The 16,500-nt window shown below is 44.6% G+C and overlaps 1 protein-coding gene across 1 annotated transcript in view; it reads left to right on the top strand.

Annotated features, from left to right (window-relative positions):
• Positions 1-14,024: 14,024 nt before the first annotated feature.
• Positions 14,025-16,500, top strand: part of LOC102572733 (fructose-1,6-bisphosphatase isozyme 2) — a 29,948-nt gene continuing 27,472 nt past the window's right edge. Inside the window, exon 1 of the mRNA XM_006273011.4 lies at positions 14,025-14,389. Coding sequence (XP_006273073.1) covers positions 14,217-14,389 — 173 coding nt within the window. The 5' untranslated portion in view covers positions 14,025-14,216. The remainder of the gene's footprint in view (positions 14,390-16,500) is intronic.

Below are 16,500 nucleotides of genomic sequence, written 5' to 3'. Positions count from 1 at the left end.
CTGGCAACAACTGTGGCCATGCACAAGTATTACATTTCTGCTGAAAGAACTGGTCTCGCAGTAGAAATGAGAAATGTACAAGTGTTCACTGAATTTCTCCTGGGGGGAAAATGCCCTTTTTGGAAGCCGGTCTTATTGGTTTTAACCTAGAAAATCTTTCCAGTGAGTTTGTCTCACAAGTGTGAACACTTAGGCTCTTCTCTTGGTTTGCTTTGGAAGAGGAGGTGAGCAACAACTACTGCTTACTGACTCTTCAGAACTGCCCAGTTTGGGGAAGGAGCTGGGGTCTTTTCCTCAATGCTCCGGTTGAGGAGGGGAGGGGAGCAGCAGCTATCCTCCCTGGCTCTTCCCCAACCAGGCAGTCTGATTTGAGAAAGAGGTGGGGAGACGTTGCTGGTTCCCTCTGGCTTCCCCTTGCTGCTCCTACCACTCAGTGGGGTGGCAGGGGCAGGGACTGCAAAACCCTGGGGCCAGGAACTGGTCCAGGGAAGCCATCTCTATCCCAGTTCCTGCACCCCCAGGCTTTAAATGCTATTACTACTGCCCAGTAGAGGAGTAGCTGCTCCCTGCTCCTCTGACTAGAGTCCCTGGTCTTTGGAGCAGGTGAAGGGCTTTGCCCATACTTTCCCCCAGGTGAGGTTTACCCCAGTTTCAGGTAGCTAGGTGGAGCAGGACTGAGGGGGAAGTTGCAGGCTGACTGCCTATATTAATCCCTGTCCTAGAACTATTTCTAGCAGTAGAAATATTCTTAACACTAAAAATGAATGCCTGTAACTGCTAACCTAGACAATCCCCAAACGAGCACTCCAGGATACATGTTTCTATTTGTTGTTCAGCCTAGGCTTACTCAGACTAGGAGCTAACATGTATGAAACATCTAGTTTGCAATTATAGTAGTTTTAATCATCTGGTAGTTATCTCTGGTTATTAAGAGTTTTTGGTTCTATTATGAGACCTCTAAAATGGTTCTGGAATTGGATCAGAAGTCTGTGTAGCTGGCACAGTGTTATTGTGCTGTGATTTGCCATCTGGCTGTATCAGAAAGCAGGCTTCTGAATTGTGAAACCACTAGGACTTCCATATTGCTAACAAGTTCAGCTCCCATTAAATGTTCTTAGTTGTATTTTGGAAATGGAACACTACAGCTGGGGCATAGGGAAGTATGAGTAACTGAGCAGCAAGAAGTCCATTAACACATTCATTCCATCACAAAAGCACATACCACTTTGCCATTTGAGAAGTTTATCCACAGAATGTCACTGGGAGCAGGGGATGCCTATACTACTCAATCTCCACTGGCAGCGCATCTCTAGCCTTTATAGGTCATAACATCTCTACCCAATCTCTGGCCATTGAGGTCTACCGTAGGGATTGGTTCTCCCCACTCCTAGTCTTAAAAAAAAAAACAAAAAACCACACACACAAGGGGAGGGTACTATTGGCAAGAGGGCATTCTCTGACAGCTTAAGATTCTGGGCCTTGTTTTCTTATCCCTACTCTGTCTGAAATAGCTTGAATTCAGTCACTTCTTAGCACGCAGAAAAAACATAGACCCAAGAGGGTTTTTGGAGGGGGCTAATGATATCCTTTCCAGAAAAAATAGGTGAAGAAAGTTTGTGAAGATGCTTGAGTTTCAGTTGAAGAAGCAACTTAATGCTGTGGGAAACTTCTTATATTATTAATGGTGCAATCTGTTAGGAGACCAGATTCAATAAGCAGAATTTAGATCCAAAACTGATCCTGAAAACCTTTGCCCAGCTGCTGCCTAATTAAGAAGAAAAGATGCTTAAATTCCACAAGTACCTTGCTTGACTTTAACCCTGTCAAGACAGGGGCATGGGGAATGTCAAACAGCTCAGCCTTGGGGCAAAGTTTAGTTGGGATCCAGAAACTAAGCATTCCTCTAAAGAGCCTGATCTGGTAGGTGTTCTCAAAGTATATAACATATGCCTCAAGATCAAGTTCCTTACAAAATACAGTGGCAGCTGCCGCATCCTGTAAGAAAGCGGGTATTGTGCCCACCGTTTCTAACATAATACACAAAGCACTCACCCAGGAAATGGGATAACCAAGTTCAATTCCTTCCTCTCCAGGCAGGGAATTCAAACCCACATGTTCCTAGAGAGTGCTCTTATAGATGTTAGGGTCGGAAGGGACCTCAATAGATCATCGAGTCCGACCCCCTGCATAAGCAGGAAAGAGTGCTGGGTCTAGATGACCCCAGCTAGATGCTCATCCAACCTCCTCTTGAAGACCCCCAGGGTAGGGGAGAGCACCACCTCCCTTGGGAGCCCGTTCCAGACCTTGGCCACTCTAACTGTGAAAAAGTTCTTCCTAATGTCCAATCTAAATCTGCTCTCTGCTAGCTTGTGGCCATTGTTTCTTGTAACCCCTGGGGGTGCCTTGGTGAATAAATACTCACCAATTCCCTTCTGTGCCCCCATGATGAACTTATAGGCAGCCACAAGGTCGCCTCTCAACCTTCTCTTGTGGAGGCTGAAAAGGTCCAGTTTCTCTAGTCTCTCCTCGTAGGGCTTGGTCTGCAGGCCCTTGACCATACGAGTTGCCCTTCTCTGGACCCTCTCCAGGTTATCCGCATCCTTCCTGAAGTGTGGCGCCCAGAATTGCACGCAGTACTCCAACTGCGGTCTGACCAGTGCCCGATAGAGGGGAAGTATCACCTCCTTGGACCTATTCGTCATGCATCTGCTGATGCACGATAAAGTGCCATTGGCTTTTTTGATGGCTTCGTCACACTGCCGGCTCATGTTCATCTTGGAGTCCACTAGGACTCCAAGATCCCTTTCCACCTCTGTGCCACCCAGCAGGTCATTCCCTAGGCTGTAGGTGTGCTGGACATTTTTCCTCCCTAGGTGCAGCACTTTGCATTTCTTCTTGTTGAACTGCATCCTGTTGTTTTCTGCCCACTTGTCCAACCTATCCAGGTCTGCCTGCAGCTGCTCCCTGCCCTCCGGCGTGTCCACTTCTCCCCATAGCTTTGTGTCATCTGCAAACTTGGACAGAGTACATTTCACTCCCTCGGCCAAGTCACTGATGAAGACATTAAAGAGTATCGGTCCAAGGACCGAGCCCTGCGGGACCCCACTGCCCGCACCCTTCCAGGTCGAGACCGACCCATCCACCACGACTCTCTGGGTGCAACCCTCTAGCCAATTCGCCACCCACCAGACTGTGTAGTCATCCACATCACAGCCTCTTAACTTGTTCACCAGTATGGGGTGGGATACCGTATCGAAGGCCTTCCTGAAGTCTAAGTATACGACATCCACCCCTCCTCCTGTGTCCAGGCGTTTCGTAACCTGGTCATAGAAAGAGACTAGGTTGGTCAGGCACGATCTGCCTGCCACAAACCCATGCTGGTTTCCCCTCAGCATAATTTGCCCTGCTGGGCTCTCACAAATGTGAGCCTTGATAATTTTTTCAAAGACTTTACCAAGGATGGAGGTGAGACTGACTGGCCTATAGTTGCCCGGGTCCTCCTTCCTCCTCTTTTTGAAAATGGGGACCACGTTAGCCCTTTTCCAGTCCTCCAGGACTTGGCCCGTGCGCCACGAGCGTTTGAATATTCCCGCCAGTGGCTCTGCAATGATGTCGGCCAGTGCCTTCAGCACCCTCGGATGGAGCTCATCCGGGCCTGCCGACTTAAAGGCATCCAGTTTTTCCAAGTGACTCTGCACCACCTCAGGATCTACGTATGGAAGTCTGGCGCCTTGCTGCTGCCTCTCTACAACCCCAGTGAGAGACTTGTCGTGCCCCTCACTTAGGAACACTGAGGCAAAGAACTCTTTGAGGAGTTCAGCCTTGTCCCCCCTATCTGTCACCAATTGTTTCTGCCCATTTAGCAGTGGTCCTATTCCTCCCTGGGCCTTCCTTTTACTCCCAATATATCTAAAAAACAATTTCTTGTTGTCTTTTACTTGGGTTGCCATCCTCAGCTCCATGGCAGCTTTGGCCCGTCTAACTGCCTCCCTACAAGCATGAGCAGAGGAGGTATATTCATCTTTAGTGATCTCACCTTGTTTCCACTTTTTATGTGCTCCCCTTTTGGCCCTTAGGCTGCCCTGGATTTCTCTGGTCAGCCATGGAAGCCTCGTGGCCCCTTTCCCTCTTTTGCCTCGCTCGGGGATCGTCTTGCTTTGTGCCCGAAGGATCGTTTCCTTAAGGCACAGCCACCCTTCTTGGGCTCCCATCCCTTCAAAACTCCTACTCTGCAGTGCGTCCTTGACTAATCCCCTGAGTTCATTGAGATCGGCTTTCCTAAAGTCTAGCACTTTCACCCTACTAGTTACCTTACCCACTCACCGTCTTATGTTGAATTCTATTATAAGGTGATCACTGTCTCCCAAATGGCTACCGATCTGGAGGTCCCCTACCATGTCATCCCCTGTTGCCAATACCAGATCCAGTATGGCATTCCCCCTAGTGGGACCATGTACCTCCTGTGTCAGGTGGAGGTCCTGTACACAGGTTAGAAACCTGCGTGAGCGGTGGGACTTTGCTGTTTGCGTCTCCCAGCAGATGTCCGGGTAGTTTAGGTCCCCCATGACTACCGCCTCTTTAGCTTTTATGGTCTCCGAGAGTTGCCTCAGGAGCCCCGCATCTATTTCTTCCCCTTGGTGTGGGGGTCTGTAGCAGACCCCTACCACCAAATCCCTTTCTCCTTGCCCTCCATGTAGCCTAACCCACAATCCTTCTACTTCCTCAACCTTGGATTCTGTCTTGATGAGGGTTGATGTATATTGCTCACTGACAAAGTGCAACCCCCCCCCCCCCCCCCCCGTTCTTCCCCAACCTGTCCTTTCTGTACAATCTATAGCCCTCAATATGTACCGCCCAGTCGTGGGATGAATCCCACCAGGTTTCTGTTAGCCCCACTAAGTCATAGGTGTTTAGTGCAAGCAGGAGCGCTAGTTCATCCTGCTTGTTCCCCATGCTCCTAGCATTAGTATATAGGCACTTGAGCCCTGCGACTGGTGCCTTTGCTGCCCCCCCGCTCCCAGTCCCAAGGGGCCCATTGTTTCTTACCTTCTTGTTTCTTACCTGTTCTGTAGTGCTGGTCTCCCCATGGCTTTCAGGTTTCCAATGCTCTCCTTCTTCAGGCTGGTCTGTCCTTGTGGGTGCCACATGGTTTGGTGGTCCACAGCTTCCCCTGCCCTCATACTCCCCTCCCCCCGACGAGCCTAGTTTAAAGCCCGCCGGAGGAGATCCGCCAACCTAGAAGAAAACACACGCTTACCTTTGGGGGACAGGTGAAGCCCATCCCAGCTGAGCATGTCCCTCGTCGTGATGTGTGGGTTGTTGTCCAGGAAGCCGAAGCCTGCCTCGAGACACCACTGCTGAAGCCGCCAGTTGGTTTCTCAGATTCAGTTCTCCTGCCGTCTTCCTCGTCCGGTCACTGGTAGGATGGAAGAGAATACCACCTGTGCACCGAACTCCTTCAGCACGCCACCCAGAGCACTGTAGTCCGCCATCAGGTGATCGGGGGTTCTCCTGGCCGCATCATTAGTACCCACATGGACTAGGACCATGGGGTAGTAATTGGTGGGCTTGATCCTGGCCTGGATTACCTTCGTCACATCCCGAATCTTTGCTCCAGGGAGGCAGCATACCTCTCGTGCCGAGGGGTCCTGGCGACAGATGGGTCCTTCCGTACCTCTCAGGATGGAGTCGCCTATGACGAGCACTCGTCGCCTCCTCCTCTGGGTCCTCGTGGATCTCTTGACCTGTTCGGAGTGTGAAGAACGTGGTGTTTCTTCTCGCCCAAGCGTTTCCTCCTCCCCTTCCATCTCCTGCATGGTCGCCAGGGCCTCGTACCTGTTCACCAGTCAGACTGGAGAAGCTGGTACCGGTTTGCTGCGAGCTGCTCCAGTCCTGGCTGCGACCGTCTGCCACTCTGCTGAGGAGGGCATTCCCCGGGCTGCTTCTTCCAAGGTTCTCTATCTGCTGGTTATAGGCTGTTCTTGGTATGGGCATCCAGAGGTGCTGTGGGAAGGGTGGAGTCACTATGCAGAAAAAAAAAAGAATTCAAGATTAAATAGCTGGATTCTATAACTGAGCAGCTGAGACAGACAGTCACCTGGCAGGGGGCAGCTCTTGGTTCCTTTCCTTGAAACCAAGACTCTCTCCATAGTTTACCAATAAGTGTTCTGTGTAAAATATTGAAAGAAACAGGGATCAAAACCCGGGACTCACTCTTTTGTACAACAATTCTCTAGGGTTAGAACACTCATCTAAAATGTAGGAAATGCAAATCCATTCTCTGCCTCCCAGGATTAAAAATCCACCCATGTCCTCTCTCTCTGGAGAATGCCCTAGACACTTGACTATAAGCTTTGCTGGGTATGAATACTCTCCACACTATCTGTTAAGAGATCGGTCATTGCTTAGGATGGAGTTATTTGGTAGGGCTGTGCAAAATTTTGTCAGGCGTTTCATTTGGAAGCTGTTTTGACATATTTTCAAGCTCAGAACAGCAAAATAGAAATGAAGCAAAAGGCTTTGAAATGAAACAAGGGCGTTCAAAACATTTTGAAAGTTTTAAAATGTTTCGAGCTTCGAAGCTGGGCTTACTTAGGAGGCTGCCGCTGCCAGTGATGACACCGTCATCCAGTGCATAGGTCTGGGGGCCCACACCCCTGGGTGGGCTGCGGGGCTCTACCAGACTCCTCATGGGGGTGCAAGCCCACAGATGTGTGCTAGATGAGAAGAGGCTGCCACTGCCACCTGGGACCAGTGGCAGCAGCAATCTTCTCCAGCACTGGATGGGGGCTGTGCCCAGTGCCGATCCCGGAGAAGATTGCTGCTGCTGCCTGTCCCACGCGGCAGCGGCAGCAACCTTCTCCGGTGCCAGGCACAGCCTGTGCTGAGCACCAGTCCCAGGTGGGAGAGGCAGCCTCCTCATCTGGGACGCAGATCTGGGAGCCCACACCCCCAAGAGGGCTGCCAGGCTGTGCCGGACTCCTCCCAGGGGTGCAAGCCCCTGGATCTGCACGCTGGATGGGGACTGCACCCAGTGCCAGTTCCAGGTGCCAGTGGCAGCCTCCTCTCATCCAGTGCACAGATCTGGGGGCCCGCATCTGTGGGAGGAGTTCGGCACAACCCCAGAGCCCTCCTGGGGTTGTGGGCTGCCAGATCTGCATGCTGGATGAGGAGAGGCTGCTGCTGCTGACAAGTGTCAGTTTTGCTTTGAAGAGTGTGAGGTTCAGTTTCCCAGAAACCTCTGCACCTATCTCCTTGAAACCTGGCAGGCTTCATGCCCTCAGAAAGGGCTACTATTCCTGCAACTTCCATCCAAATCAGGCAAGAAATGACAAAACTTTAGGCATTTTCATGATTCCCCATTATAGCCTACAGGCAAAACATTGAAACAGCAAAACAGTTTCAACAAAATGAAATGAGACAGTGCTTTGAAACTAAACGAAGTGATGAAATGAAACACTGTCCCTTTGAAACAGCAAGATGGATGTCGAAACAAAATGATGGTGTTTCACACAGCCCTATTATTTGGCTTAAAGCCAAAGAGCAAAGAGGCTTTATGTTTAGGATACTCACTTAGATAAAATACATAACCAATTCTGGGAGCAGGAACTGGAACTCAGCTCTTTCCCCTCCCAGCCAAGTATACTAATCTGAGACTACAGTCATGCTCTCTCTTTATTCTCCTCCTCTTCCCTCTTGTCCCACACAACATCAATTCTGCTCAGTTCCAGGCTGTGGATCCTAAGTTAAGAGGTGTTTCACTGCAACCTTGAGTGAGCCCCAGAGCAGAAAAGGATTAAAGACAGTCGTATTCTCAGCTTTCCCCTCTTGACTAGGACTAGGTGGCTGCATGCTGAGCACTTCTTTTTCTGTATCCTGGCTGTTTCAAATCCAAACTCTCCCCCTAGGTTCTGGATTGCACTCTGCCAGGCACCTAAATGTAAGATGTTGCAATATCAAAGTTTCAGGCACCTAAATTATTTGCTGGATCTGGCCATAAAAGCCCATAGCTGCAGAGGGCGCACACAGCTTAGAAATGTCTCTCTGGTTTTTATATTTTCAGTCTGGAGTAGAACAGGCCCCATTGACTGGTGCACATGAAATGTCAGGCAGAAAGCATACCACACCTGCGAAAAGTATTTCCTTGGCTACATCCTGTATTAAAATCACATCAGAAGTTCCCAGCTGCCCAATATCTATTTTTAAGATTACACACTGGTAGTAGATAAAGGTTACAGAATGAAGGACAGTGCTGCCTAATTTTAGTTGATTAGTTCATAGATTACATTTTTATTTTACCTTTTTAGCTACAAACTGTCCTTTAACAAGTTAGTATTGCAACACTGCAGTTTTACCTGCAAGGCATACAGTGCCAGTGTAAAGGCACATGTGTTTACTCAGTGGCATCTTGTATTAGTTTCATAGTTTCATTATTACATTATTCATTATTACTGGGTTGGTCTAATAAAAGATATCAAATTCACCCAAGGAATCTTGTCTGCCTATTACTACAAAGAGAAATTTGTAGGGAATTTATTTTAAAAGGCTGTTTGCAGAGCTCTATGTTCATATTGAAGTAAAATGAAACAATTTCCTCGATACAGTTTACATCTTTATCTCCAGTTGCCATATTAGCTACTGTTCTGCTCATGTTGAACTATGGCATTTGGTGAAAGGTCATTAGCTCTGATTACAGCCAGTGTATGTAACTCAAACTAGTAACATTTAAAATCAGTTTGAAAGGGGAGTCATCTTCAAGGAGTAGTTTTAGCCCACATGGTACTAAGAGAGTTCTTTTGTAGTTACTGGGCACATCTACACGTGTGCTTTAATGCACATTAGCCTATTTTATTGTGCATGAAAATGTCACTACAAAAACCGGTGCTATAGCCAATACAAAATTAATAGGCTAATGCATATTAAGTGTCACTTAAATCCATGCTGTTCAGTTAATGCACATTAAGACAGGCCAATGCACATTTTCCTAAACTTCACAATAGAGGGCACTTTTACATGTGCTCCGGGAGCAAGGGGGTGGCAGAGCTTTAATTAGAATGGCTCCAAGACTCACTCTAATTAAGACACTACAGGGTCTTATGCATCAGCATCCCCACACTTCAAAACAGTGGTGGGAGCACTTGAACTGAAGCTCATTTGATAAACCTTAGTTCAAGTGCCCCTGCCAACATTTTGAAGTGTGGGGAGGCCAATACATGAGATGCAAGAGGCTGCTGGAGTGCAGCAATTACCATGCTGCAGCAGACTTAGTTGAGTCTGCTCAACTGAGTTGTAATTCCAGCAGGTCAGAGCAGCCTCCACGCTCGTGTATAGGCACCTGGTGTTAATGCACATTTTTACATGTCTAGACATTCCCACTGTCAATCAAGTTGGAGGACAAGAAGTTCTACTTAACACAAATCTTGTCAAGCTTCTTTATATAGTATAATTACACTTCTGTACTACAGCAAAAGCTGTGCTATCCGGTATCTTACAAGCCGGCATGCTCCACTAACTAGCATGTCGGCTTGTAAGATAAAGTGAAACTAGAAGTACCCACCATGGCACTTGCGGTTTCTCTGAGCCCCTATGGCTGGGGGCAAAGCAGCCTGCACTGCCAAGCCCCCGAGGCCAAGGGGCATAACGTGCTGCGCGGGGCCTGCCTCCCTGTCCCACAGGACAGGTGGCAATGCGGCAGGAGGGATGGCGATGCCGTGGGAGGGGTGGCAGGAGAAGTGGCAGCTGGGGCCGCTCAATTAACCAGTATATTTTGTTATCTGGCATCCCCCATTCCTGGGGGATGCTGGATAACAGAGCTTTTACTGTACCCTCTATTTGAGAGTACTCCAAAATTTTTATGGGCATAATCTTCACATCTATCAGAGATAGATATGATCTTCCTATTAAATAGTTTTGGTTGTTGGGGGCTTTTGTTTTGTTTTTCAACTTATTAATTTTTGTATAATAAAATTTTTCTATCAGAATAACTTATCTTGCTCACAGTTACATAGGACTCGGATCCCCTGACATAGTCCTGGGCCTTAACCCAAGACTGTCAGTCTTTTCCTTAGTTTTTATTGCCATCTATCATGCCTGCTATTAAGAGACAGTGAGTAAACAGAATTTTTGTATTATTCATCACTGCGCACATTAATCTTGGGAGTAGGAATGTTACATGCTAAATAGCATCACATTGTATAAATACAAGAAAAAAAAGGGTTAATGTTCAATACCTGCATAAAGTAATGGACTTTGTTCTTAAAAATGTCAAATAATGGTTCTATTGGCTTTGTCAACAGCTTTTGAACCAGTAGCACTAAAACAAGTTTTCTATTAGAAATCTGTACTGAACTTTGTCCAGTGTAAAATGTCACTTAGATTCCATTAAAAGTGTTCTCAACCTGGGTTTATGTACAAATGTCAGGAGGGTCACAACCAGCACTTCCTTTCCTATATTACTAAAGCAGTTGGGCTCACTGTAAGATGAGGATACATTTCATGAAGTAGAAAGGGGTGTGGGGTGATCTTGAACCTCCAAAATAATGCAGTTATGAAAAAAGCTAAATGATCCCAAGTGGGTATATTTCTAGTAGAGATAGGAAAGTATTAGAGTGGTGCCACTCAACCCTATTTAAAATATTGTATGCAGTTCTGATCACCTATGTTCAGACTGGAATAATGGGTGAAGGAAGAGAACTACTGGCATGGTTAATGGAATGGATTTATGAGTGGAGATTAAAGATCTTGGCTATTTAGCTTGTTTAGGAAAATGAAGGTTGAGAGAAGACATGATACTTTTTTCCCCACAGAGTAAATAGTTGGACTTTCTTCCTGATGCTTATGTTAAAGAACAACGAAGTTTGATAAAACAAATTTGATCCCTGTTGGGAGGTGTCTGGAAAACCAGTGTTTCAGAGATTTTCCCAGTTCTTTGTAATGCCCATGAAATTTGTATTTATTTAAAAAATTTCCTCTGTGACTGCATTATTGGCTTCCAATTTGTTTGAATTTTTTCCTCATCCTCCTCTAAAGTAGCAGGCACTGACCACAACTACAGGTGGGGTCCAAGGACATTCAGGTCCCTTTCTGGTAGATCTGGCTCACATGCCTAGGATTAAACCGATTGCAAATTTGGGGTCAAGAAAGATTTATTTATTTATTTTTTTGAGGTCAGGTTTGCATGAACTGTGGGAATTTCTTACTTTCCTCTGTAGTACAGGGGCTGGAGCTTTTCTTGGGATCACCTGAACAGAGCTTTACCCAACTAATTTCTGGTCACTGAAGTTGTAAGGCATTGGCAGTGCTCTCTCCTGCTCTTTACCATGGGGATGTTTAGAAGGTGTTTGGTGACTGGTGTGGGGTTCAAAGAGATGTTCTTGTGGATTATTTTGGGACACTAGTTGCCTGTGAAGGCAGAAGACTGGACCCGATGGACTCAGGAAGCCTTTTTTAGGTTTATGTTTCAGCAAGATTGTGGAAAGACAGCATAGAAGTTTTGAGATTCCAGTATGAATAGAATCTGAGCTGTAACTGACTTGTATTAGTAGAAAGTTAAGGCCATCTGTTTAAGGACTTAAGTCAGAAAATGTTAGACGTACGTTTGTAAGTAAAATTTTACCGCTGCCCACTTGTTACTGGGCAATATGATCAGTTAATCACTTCACCATGTACTATCCATCATCAACTGAAATGTTTAGATCTTCTCTCTCATGTGAAGCCTCTTTAAAGATAAAAGCCTTACAGTCAGACAAAAAAAAAAAAAGGCTGCAAACTATTCCACTGATAGTCATTCATACCTGTAAGAGCTTTGGAGAAAGTCATGATTGTGCTGGGGGCAGGGATCCTGTTTTAGCAGTGATCCCGCTTTGTCCCTCAAGATGCTGCTCTCACAGCAAAATATTCTGGAAATTATATTTTCTGTCTGCCTGACACTTGTACCTTTGTACATGTCGATCTGAGTAATAAAGCCTGTCATTCCATTCTCCTTCCTTCTAAACAGAGATGCTGACTAATTCTTCCCAACCGCAGCCCCTAGGTGTAATAGCCACCTTGGCTGCCCACCTAATTTTCGATTAAAAGTTTGCCGATAAGGGCACCACAAGAAATATTGAGTTTGACTACTGTTCATTAGTCCAACAGTTCTGTGGTTCCCAGAGTTATCTGACACAAACACCTATCCTAAATTCTGGGAACCACAGAACTCCCTTCCCTGGTGTCAATTAGCACTGTCAACTCCTTTTGATTTTTAAAAGCTGAATCCACTATTTAAAACATTTCCACTGAATCCACTATTTAAAGCCTTTCAAAAGTCTCTAATTTAAGTCTTAATGGTTCATCAAGTGACTATACTTCCAAGAATTCAATTGAGTTTTATAAGTTAAAGAAACAGCTGGAAAAAAAACCCCAAAAAAACTAGTTACAAACCATTAACTTTTCCTATAACTCATATTAACAAAAGTAAGGAAGTGTGGCTATTCATTTCACTATTGGGTCTTTCTTTCTTAGTAGCATGCTGTTTGGAGAGCTGTATGAGTTATGTGAAGAATACCAATCAGGACTTTCTCCATTAGCTCTGACTTTCTTCATCTTATCATATGGGGTTTTCAGCCCTTTAACTTCAAAATAAAGTATAATTGATAACAAGTAGAGTAAAGGTGCAAAGAAATTATCGTTAATATGCTCAGTTAGTTCTTATTGCCTCATCTATACTAGAAAATTATACCATGTGTAATTAAAGTGCTCATATTAGCCCTGAAGTAACTGCCAGGTTACAAAACATTCTTGTTATCAATCCTATTCGCTTCCATTTATCTGTCTACACAGTGATATCATAAGACAATCCAAGTTTATTATCTCCGAGGTGATGGTCAAAATATTATTTGTGCTGTGGCTGTGAATTAGGGCTTTTCTATATTCAAAAAAGGTGCACCAATGTAACTAAGCTGATTTAACAATTAATCTAGTGACTTGGGAGGTAGATATGCCACTTCAGCTGAGTTCTAAGTTATTTAATAAATAACCACTCAAAGAAATACTCCATCATTCACTAGTGCTTCTCCTCAACACCAGCCTGGTAATGTTACAGGTTAACATGCACCAAGAATTCATGGTCAATCTAACCCTGATCACAGAAGGTTAACAAGAAACAAAAAACCACCTTTAGAGAATATGAAACAAATATATGTGCACATGGTCAATATGCTGTGGTTTGGTTTAGCTTTGTAACTCAGCATGCCAAATTCTTACATGTAAATAAGACCCTGGTCAATGAATAAATTAAGCTTTGCAATACATATGAGTCAGGTACTTTAAATGTTATCCCCATTTTTGGAGGTTTAAGGTATGTTTCTCAGTGCTAAGATACAGTCACAAGCCTCCAGTATGATGCCCTGCAACTTTTATTGACATCACTAGGAAGTGCTTTAAACCTTTGAAAATTATGCCATGAATGATTAAGAAGCCTTAAGGAGCCTGTAATTATAAAGCAAGCACTGTGAGAAACAACCCATGTCTGCTCCACAGCATTTGCAGGAGAAGTTATTTCACTGCTCAGATAGATACCAATAAACTGGGAGAATGACATTACATCTTCATTTCTGAAATACCGAGGCTACTCACTTCCATATTGTACTGGCTGACTTGAGATCAGTAGCAACCTTTCAGAGCGCTTAGTGTGATATGCCACAATCTCTCTCTCTTTTTTTTTTTGCATAAGCAGCTATTATATCAACAACTGCATTGCATATTTTCTCCATTTGAAATTTTTCAAGAGGGTGACAAAAGTGTGAATGCATCTCTCTTTTAGAATAACAGCAGCCATTTCATTCCAGTTCAGCATTGTTACATAGAATTTTCCTCATTTGTTAATGAAGGGCTCTTAATGAATTTGCTAGCAAGACTTCCTATATTAACTTAGCACCGCTCTGATAAACAATTACTGTATCTGCCAATCACTACTTTAATGATGTGGGTCAGACTGGCTTAGTTTTTCAGCCGTACTCTCTTTCCCAAGCTGCTGCTACATTGTGGAAGATCTACGTAATGGGCATACTGCACGGCTGTTCCAAGTATTTAATCACATGGGCTCAGGAACATTTGAGTAAACTGTGCCTAGCAAAGGAGCCAACAGCTTCTCCTTAAAATAAAATAGCTACTGAAGATCACAGCACTGCAAGAAAGCTTGTTGTTCTAAGAAGATAAAGCTTTATTTGCCAGCAAAAATGTCTGACAGAAGCCCCTTCGAAACAGATATGCTCACCCTCACCCGATATGTTATGGAAAAAGGACGACGAGTTAAAGGGGCTACCGGGGAGCTGACGCAGCTGATCAACTCCATGCTGACTGCCATAAAGGCCATTTCCTCAGCAGTCAGAAAGGCAGGCCTCGCCCACATGTGAGTCAAATTTTAAAATAAAAGGGAAAGAAAGAGGAGAAAGATTTGCCTCTATAGTGAAGCTGGGGAGAGGACAGACGTTCGGGGAATTTTTAATTAATTCATACTTATGTTTAACATGCCTCTTCGAAACCACGTCACTGAGGGGTGTGAATTCAGAGCCTGGTATCCAACAGGGGTGGAGAAGTGGTGCATTTACCATAATGGAGATGGGTGCATTTCTGGAGGGCTTTTCATATTGTGACCAAAACAGCTACAGAGACTAGTTGTTGTTTTACCAACTGATATTTCACCTTAAAAACCTGAGTCAAATGAGAGGAAAACCAAAGGTTGGTTCCATTATTTCCTATTCTGTTCATGTTATTATTATTTGTTAATGTTGGAACTGGTATGTTTCAGTCTTGGCAAACCTGCCAAATATTCTATTTGGGAAACTTCTAAGCACACATTGTCACAGGAAGTTTCTGAGCTATGCAAAACTTCTGAGCTGTGTGTCCATCTTGGAAATGTTGATGCACAAATCCATTACTATGGTATTAGCATTAATGTTATACAGCAACCCTAAGAAAAATGCTGGATGCTGACTGAGTGTGTGCTTCAATCTCTCCAAGTCAGGGTAGTACAGAAGATGGTAAATGCTCCTATGTAAAGGGTGACACAACCAGCAGGAGAAACGAATCAAACTTCCGAGAGGGCCAATGCAAGTCAGAGAACAAGGAACTGCTGCTGATCATCTCTGATGAAACAAAGGAAGCAACAGAAACAAAACAGAAGGGAAATGGGTAACTTACAAAATAGAAGTAAAAGCTTTGGTTTTTTTACAGAAAGATGAAGTTAGGCCTGACATTTCTAAACCCCCTCCAATTTGAGAGCATAGCATGGCTTTTTTAATGTATAGGAAATGAACACCGACTTTAAAATGCTTTCTGTTTAACAGCAAAAGGGAGCCTACTGCTATCTGTGACTTTGAACCAAAACCACTCTGTGATTTGAAATAAGTGTGATTATTAAACATTTTCAGGGTGAATTTTCAAAGTCACCTATGGGAATAGGTTCAACAGAAATGCCTTTTTATGGTATCAAGTAAGTTATACTGTATGTAGATTAATAAAAAGACATGTAATGTGCGTTCAACGGTGTGAGATGATACAGAAAAGCATGCCCAGCAATTTTCACAATAAAATGTCAGGAAAGATTTGGAAATACAGTACCATAACAAACCCTCATAAGACTGGTAGAAAAATGCCTTTAAAAAGGGTGTTTGCTATAATAAAATTTGGTCAGTTTGCTGCACCACAACGAAAAAAAAAAATAGGCTGTTGCTCTTAAGATTGTTAAAGGCAGAAATTTGTTCTACACAGGGCTTGTTATGAGGTTGTATTCTATTTAGAAAGCACTTATATTTCATAGGTCATCTGTTTCCCTTCCCTTGGCCAGAGGATGCTCCAGCTACTTGCCTTGCCTCAGTAGGCAGCAGCATGTAGAGTGCAACGGTTACATTTACAGTCAGAGCTGTAGTAACATATAGGCCACATGGACAGCATGTGGCCATCGCAGAACAATGGTGATATTTGGTTAAGTCTGCTCTAGTATGTTACTACTTGCTGACAAGCACATAAAAACAAAATATTTTTTTCCAGTAGAGGAGATCTGCACTGATTCCTTGTTTTCTGACTAGCATCAGTCCTCTACAAAGTCTGAATATTTCTTTCCTGCCACAGGAATTGGCCTTAAGGATTTCATAAATGACAAGTTTCTCTCCACATAAGAGCTAATCTAAATCCTCAGGATGACACTAACAAGGCATGGTGGTTTCTCCTCACTGCTTCTAACCCCTTATTTCTCTACTCCAGGGCCATTCCAGCTCCTGTGTCTAGCTGTGGTTTCATATATCCATTGCTAGGGCAGGGTGCTGTGTAGTAATGTGATATATACTCCAACGTAGTGAGGGCTAACCTTTGTCAGGCCTGCCACAAATTAAGTACCACACCCTTGCCAAGTGCCACTCCATCCCCTTTCCCTTTTTATTTGCTGCTTTCCTTTCTATTCCTTGCCCTGTGCTCCCTTCCTGATCTGCTACTCTTCTTTCTGGTCCCTGCCCCGTCACTGTG

Source organism: Alligator mississippiensis, chromosome 3 (assembly GCF_030867095.1).
Source record: "Alligator mississippiensis isolate rAllMis1 chromosome 3, rAllMis1, whole genome shotgun sequence".
NCBI lineage: Eukaryota > Metazoa > Chordata > Crocodylia > Alligatoridae > Alligator > Alligator mississippiensis.
This window is presented reverse-complemented; position numbering and strand designations above follow the sequence as displayed.